General features: G+C 44.8%; 1 protein-coding gene across 1 annotated transcript; it reads right to left on the bottom strand.

Annotated features, from left to right (window-relative positions):
• Positions 1-266: 266 nt before the first annotated feature.
• Positions 267-704, bottom strand: LOC122009708 (leucine-rich repeat extensin-like protein 3). The gene has a single exon (XM_042565971.1). It carries the CDS (start codon positions 702-704, stop codon positions 267-269), a length of 438 nt encoding a protein of 145 aa, XP_042421905.1.
• Positions 705-7,689: the final 6,985 nt, after the last annotated feature.

Raw genomic sequence — 7,689 nt, 5'->3', positions numbered from 1 at the left:
CTGTCGACGGGTCATCTGATAAACTCGTGGGAAGAAGCGGCTCTCAAAAACCTCTCTGAACCTGGTCCAGGTGATGTTCTGCTCGCCGATGATGGAATGCTGAGTAACCCACTAGGTGTCGGCCTCGTCTCGTAAGTGAAAAGCAGCCAGCTCTGCTTTCTCCCACTCGGAGCAAGCCATATAGAAAAAGGTCCGCTCCATAGTCTCAATCCAAGACAGAGCCACACTCGGATCAGTATCTCCTCGGAAGAGGGTGAATCGACTCTTCATCGACTCTGCCAATGCTGGAATTCTGACTCGTCTGCGACAATGTCAATGAGGTGTGTCGGGACGGCTGCAGGAACTGGTGGAACCACAGGAGCTGGTGCTACAGGTAGTACCGCTGGATAGGCCGGGGGAGGTATCCCCGGTGATGCTGCATATACTGGGGCAGATGCCGCTGGTGGCACTGTAGGATAAGCATAGGTGGCCGCAGCTGAAGGTATGGTTGATGATGGTATCGGAAGGGGAGTAACCAATACCGCAGGTGCAGGTGCTGGGTACACTGAAGGCACTGGTGGTACAGGTGCCACTGGTGTCGGATACACGGCAGGTCCAAGTGGCGGTGGCGTCGGGTAAGCCGGTGGTACCGCTGGTGGTACCGTAGGTCCGGTAGAGGTGGGTACCACAAGTGCAGCCGAGGTAGGCACCTCTAAAAGAGTCATTGGGGTCTGAGAGCCCGACGCGCCCGCAGTTCGTCCTTGACTAACAGGCTCTACTCCAATACGTATCTCTGGCGCGTCTGTTGCTAGGGACTCCAACGTCCTCTTACATGGTCATCCTGCACCACGTCTCAACGCAGTTGCGCGAGTAGATCTCCTCATATCTGTTAAATTATATCACAGATATTACTACAAGTATAACAATTATAAAACTAAACATCATACCTATTTGTCGTCTGGAGATGTTCCGTCGCTATCCAATGCCCATTTTACCTCAAAATTCCGAACGAGAAAATCGCCGGAAATCCATATAATTCCGAAACGAAAGTCCGAAACATAAACATAATGGAAATCCATAGCTCCGAAAATAAATACCCAGGTTTACTAGTAAACTCGGGCTAACCCAAAAATCCAGAACACCAAAAGCAAGTATCATAACCTGCTCTGATAGCAATAAATTGGTATCAGCTAAATCTCGAAAATCCACAACACAAAATCAACCAAGTATCGCCAAACTTGACTCTGATACCAAATAAATTGGTATCAGATTAATTATAAAATCCAGAACACAAAAATCCGAAAATACCAGTTTGACTCGCAACTTGGCTCTGATACCAAATAAATTGTCACGCCCCGGAGGAGTCCCTGTCCGAAAAAATTTCGGCAGCATCTCCCCTATACGACGGACAATCTGAAACTTTCTACATCGCCCCCAGGGCCACATATACATCGGCCAACACGGCCGGAATAATATATATATAACAACACATAAAACAAAACACAATACACAAGCATCCACGCAGTTCAATAGATAACAAACTAGAACAGTAATAAGAAGACTCAAAAACAACCCTACTCCACTACACTCATAAATCTCAAATCCGACGATAAGATCAACTCACCTCTTCTGTCATCTAGGCAGGTATGCAGCAAGACATATCCAAACCAAAACCATCGACACATAAAATTCATACCAGATCCATAGTATCAAAACAGAATAAGTCCGAACATAATCTAAATTAAGAAAAAAAAACCAAACGACCAATAAACGTCCTCGTGGACTGCAAGGAACTAGCGACTGGAACTACTCGGATAGCACCAACCTGAAAATAGCAATGGAGGAGGGTGTGAGTCCAACACTCAGCAGGTAACAACTGATATACATAGTAAGGATATAACAACTAGCACTAATCATACGTATAGTCTCCTGCCAAAATAAGGGTTAATGCAAACTGAAATAAATAGGAGAATAGCTGTACTAACCAGAACTAGGGTACAAGTATAACAGGGTCGTCAGACCAAGAGGTATCAAAATCCTGTATGCATGTCAAACATATGCATCCATCCAAATGTAGCAAATAAGTGCAGCAAACACAAATAATAAATGCATCAATGCGTATGATGCTAATGCAGGTCATGGTCACCCCTACTGCCAGTCAGTCATCTCACACACAATGGTGAGACCGAGTGGGTAGAGCTGTGAAAATCGTGCACTCTGCCGTCACTACTCCTGATGAGTGACCGAGTGGACGGGATACAGTCGGAGTACACCTATCCTCCTACCCCAAATCATAAATGGGGGAGAGCAATGCTCTCATCTCCCGGTAAACAATGATGGGGAGGGATCCCGGCGTGCTACCACGCTGCAGTCACACTACCCATGAGCGGACCAACGGAGCACCACCGAGCAAACTAACGTGCTACCACGCTGCGTCACGCTACCCATGAGCGGACCAACGGAGCGCCGACAGAGATGAAACTGACGATGTGCTCAACAATAATGAAGCCGACTATCGCACAGCATGTAATCATGCGAGATGATGCCTGACACTAAGCATGGCAATATCATGAGTCTATCCATATAAACATAAAATGTGAACCCTAGCATCAATGTCTAGGTACACAGGTCAGATAAAGAATAAAAAAAACCTAGGTCCTGAATAGAATAACAAAAACATGGTTGTGTCACTACCCCTATAAGCATGTATAATCAGGTAGATACTAACATGAAGTGCAAAATAAATAAATAAACAAGCATATAACAGATCAGGTAGTGACCAACCGAAGCAAATAAGAAAAACACAATTATTGTTATTTGTTAACAACATTATTATGAATATCAAATGACATAAAGTCAAAGTACCCGCCTCCAAATCGAAAAGTCCAAACCGGTAGTCGAGATACTCGTCTCGCGTCAAAGTCCTGTGTCACAATATTTAGTTTAGTTAATTCTATCATGCATCCATTAACTAAACTAAATCCTAATCCATTGATCAATTAGGGTTAACTTTATTAACCTTAACCCTTCCACCATTCAATTGATCAAGATCTATATATATTTTTTTATTTAGTTATTACCACAATATCAAATAGCTAAATCCAATTCTTATCTATCAGGAACCCAATTCATTTACACACAAACAACTAATTACGAAATCCATTTCCTACACCTCACCTCAATTCTCTGCCTCCTGTTGATCAACAGCAAGGATCGTGGCTGCAGAACACAAGGTGAGCTGCTGGACTAAAGGTACTCCATAGCAAGAACCCCCTACTGGAAACTTCACTGCTTGATCAGATTAAGATCAAGAAATAGAGATACTAAATTCAGCAACAACCAAATTCCAACCCCACCTTACCTTCTTCCTCTCCACTGGTCAGAGATGATCAAGGGTTCCGGCGACAGTGCTAGGGCACAGCAAGGACAGCAACAATGGTGCTGATCCTTCCTTCCGGCGAGCAAGGTGACTGTGAACCCAACCTAGGGCACGAAATTAGACGGCTTGATCGGCGTCGTCTATGTTGGGTGATCGGTGACCGGCTTGAAGGGGGGTTGGATAGATGGCACTCCCAAATACTCGCTTCTTTCTACAATGTTAGTGCGCAAGTGGAAATACAAACAACCAAGTAGAAAGACTAAAACTAAAGACAAGAAATGCAAACCAAATACACGTCGATTTACGTGGTTCGGAGATAACTTGCTCCTACTCCACGGCGTGTCCGTAAGGTGGATGATCCCTCAATCCGTCGATGGATTAGTCCCCGGCAAACTCCGGCTAGCTCAACCTCCTTGTGGTTGGAGAAACCTGGCCACAATCTCACCAAGACCTCTTGGACACAAGGGAACCTTTGAGCACTTAGTGACTACTAATTAGGCTTTAACCAAGTCTAATTTCGTCACCTTGGCCGGCCATCTCAAGCTCCTTCTTATAGAGCTTGGAAGAAATCAAAAACCTGATTTGCCCGTTACCAGTCGACCGGTGCCAGCCCAACGGCTCTCTCAACGACTCTCTACCAGTCGAGCTACAGTGCACCAGTCGACTGCTATAGTGCATCAGTCGATTGCTCCATAATTCATGGGCATTCTCATATTTACCTACATGACTCACAACATTAGAAGGTAACATATCAATTAAAATTGATATTACCTTATTGTTTGCCTCCGATCTTGAGGTTTTCTCCTTCGTCCAATATCGTGGTCGGAGCTTCTTCCGTTTCTTGTCTTTCGGGATTTCGAACGGCTCTTTGACCACCATCATGGTGTCCCAATCCGTGTTGAAGAAGACCTCCATCTTCATCATCCACCAAGAGAAGTCCCCTTCGAATTTGGGTGGATAAATGTTTGAGTCGGCCATTTGGTGATGTTCTTCTTGGCGATTAGTCCGTTGAAGAGAAACCTTGCTCTGATATCAATTGTTGGATGATCGGTGGCCGGCTTGAAGGGGGGTTGGATAGACGACACCCCGAAATACTCGCTTCTTTCTACAATGTTAGTGCGCAAGTGGAAATACAAACAACCAAGTAGAAAAACTAAAACTAAAGACAAGAAATGCAAACCAAATACACGTCGATTTACGTGGTTCGGAGATAACTTGCTCCTACTCCACAGCGTGTCCGTAAGGTGGACGATCCCTCAATCCGTCGGTAGATTAGTCCCTGGCAAACTCTGGCTAGCTCAACCTCCTTGTGGGTGGAGAAACCTCGCCACAATCTCACCAAGACCTCTTGGACACAAGAGAACCTTTGAGCACTTAGTGACTAATAATTAGGCTTTTTAACCAAGTCTAATTTCGTCACCTTGGCCGGTCATCCCAAGCTCCTTCTTATAGAGCTTGGAAGAAATCAGAAACCTGATTTGCCCGTTACCAGTCGACTGGTCCTTGCACCAGTCGACTGGTGCCAGCCCAACGGCTCTCTCAACGGCTCTCTACCAGTCGAGCTATAGTGCACCAGTCGACTGCTACAGTGCATCAGTCGACTGCTACAGTAACTGCCAACTGCTATAGTACCCATTGACTGCTACAGTACCCCCGTTGACTGCTACAGTGCCCCCCCCCCACGAGATTTTTCCCCTGAGTACAATTCTCTCAGCACTCGGACCCTCACGACTCATTTGACTCTTCTTTGCAGCCTTGACCTCTATGCCATCCTTCGCGTATGCCTCGAAGTCACTTCCCTCGGCCCTTGTCCTCGCTGCCTTGTCCACGGTCCCTCGGATGCTCCATCCTTCACCGGACCCGAAGTCGTCAACCTGAGTCACATGTGTATCCTGCAGTCCTGCACAACTCAAGTACACATATCAAATACAAGGGTGAACCTAACTTAAACTCTTTGCCCAAAACACCAAAACATATGGTCCCGCAGACCATTGGGATTGCTCCAACAATCTATGCTCTGTGCGGGAAGAAGGCTTGGTAGTGGAGAATCAAAAGGGGCGACACCTAGAGCACGGCCAACAGATGTGGGTGCTCGGCTACGCCGTCGGACAGAGACAAGAGAAAGGCAGATACGAATTGCTTGAATGGTGGTTGCACCAGTTCAAAGCGACCCCGCTCTGATACCAATTGTTGGATCGAGACGCGCTAGAGGGGGGTGAATAGCGCTCGTGGCTATTTCGTTCGATTATCAGAATCGTAAAACTATCGGAGTTGTAAAACACGCAGCGGAATAGATAAAAGAAACAACACAAAGACACAGAAAGACAAGCTATTTACTTCGTTCGGAGTCTATCTCGGCTCCTACTCGAAGGCTCGCGGTCGCTGACCGCTTTCGGTGGGCAACAACTATAGTTCGTAAAGACTATTACAAACTAAGTACAATTTAAAGCAGTAATAAGAATATACCGACAACAAAAGACTAAATCTGAAGCTTCGGGTCGTCGGGGTGTTCTTGCAGCACTTAGGGATGGTCGAATTCGCAGCACGTTGCAGAAGATTGCTTGAGAAGGTGTTGTATTGAGTTGTTGGTCGACCACTGCTTTTAAACAGTGTTCAAGGCGCCTTAAACAAGCTCCAAGGCACCTTGAAGCTTGAATTCTATCCCGATCTGCTCGCTGCGATAACCCTTTGACTGTCGCGACCTGAAGGCGCCTTCAATCCCTTCAAGGCGCCTCCAAGCTGTCCAAGGCGCCTTCAATCCATCCAAGGTGCCTTAAGCCTGCTTCTCGCGCCAGCTCAGGTTTTGCACCCGAGGTGCCTCCAAGCCCCATGGAGGCACCTCGGACACTGTTCATCCGAGTTCTTCTTTGTGTTTTTGGTACCTGCAAGTATGTTAATCCAAAAATACCTCCATCACAACGTTAATACAAAATAATAGTATGAATATGAAGTAATGACAGTCTGATCTGTTTGTTATTCGGATTTCCAGGAAATCCTAGGCCGACCCGACGCCATCGCTCTCTACGGGAACGGCCCTCACCTACTCCACTGTGAGATTTACTCGATGCCACCGTCCTCCGCATCGACTGACTTCTCCGCCTAGGGTTACCACCCCTAGGACCTAGGGTTACCGCCTCAGGTTTTTCTCCAACTAGGGTTACCACCCCTAGGACCTAAGGTTGTCGCCCTTATGGTTTTCCTCCACCTAGGGTTACCCCAGGACCCAAGGTTGCCGCCCCTTATGGTTTTCTCCACCTAGGGTTACCGCCCCTAGACCTAAGGTTGCCGCCCCTTAGGGTTTCCTCCACCTAGGGTTATCCCCTAGGACCTAAGGTTGCCCCTTAGGATTTTCCTTCACCCAGGGTTACCGCCCCTAGGACCTAGCCCCTAGGATTTTCCTTCACCTAGGGTTACCACCCCCTAGGACCTAAGGTTATCCTCCCTTAGGATTTTTCCCTGCCTAACCGCAGTTAGGACTTTCCAGAAACCTTATTTAACCACGTTAGATAACAAGGAATCTTAACTTTGAATCCCTTTGCCATTATCAAAACTGAGGTTCGATCGTCGGATGCTTACTGCACCAACAGATCGTACCACTATTTTGACGTCAGGAAGGATAGTGATTCCTATGGACTATTGAATCTATTGATTCACACACGAATACTGGAAACAATCTTCTAAAATCTGTTGATTCAAAATATTATTAAAATAAAAAATCTTCTTAACAACAACCTAAACAATTGTTTATATAGACTCTAGATCTTATACCAAAGAAAGAAAACAAATTCCAATATATAGACCTTAATTCCTAACTTGTAAAGAAAGGAATGAAATTCTAATAAAAAAAGACCCGTAATTTTTAAATTTATAAATTGACTCAAAATATTAAAATATAACAAGATAGAAATTATCAAAAATATCCTAAATATTATAAAAATAAAAATAATTAAAAATAATAATAATAATCTTCTGATTCTCTTGCATCAATCGTCCCGGGTTAAAACAACTCATCCTCGAGTGTAGAATAATATTAGGTGGTAGCCTAGGAGGAAAATCTTCTAGCGCTAAATCAGTAAAATCTACTAATCACTACAACAAAAAAGCTAAAAGATAATAGATTTTATTTGTTGTCTTTGTCCTTCCAAAACCATTATAACAGATAGTGTTGTTAAAGACCCCCCTCAACGACAACAAATTTTAAACCATTATCTTTTAATACTAACAACAACAGTTTTGCAACATTTAAAAATTGTTGTCCTTTATCGTGATAAACATCGCGATAGACAACGGTTCTACAACGGTTTTAAACTATTATCGCCTTATAGCTAAGA

The sequence above is a fragment of the Zingiber officinale genome, chromosome 8A, assembly GCF_018446385.1.
Source record: "Zingiber officinale cultivar Zhangliang chromosome 8A, Zo_v1.1, whole genome shotgun sequence".
In the NCBI taxonomy this organism is placed as follows: domain Eukaryota; kingdom Viridiplantae; phylum Streptophyta; class Magnoliopsida; order Zingiberales; family Zingiberaceae; genus Zingiber; species Zingiber officinale.
This window is presented reverse-complemented; position numbering and strand designations above follow the sequence as displayed.

Coding starts and splice junctions, on each gene's coding strand:
- LOC122009708 (XM_042565971.1), bottom strand. CDS start 704: ATGACTCTTTTAGAGGTGCCTACCTCGGCTGCACTTGTGGTACCCACC.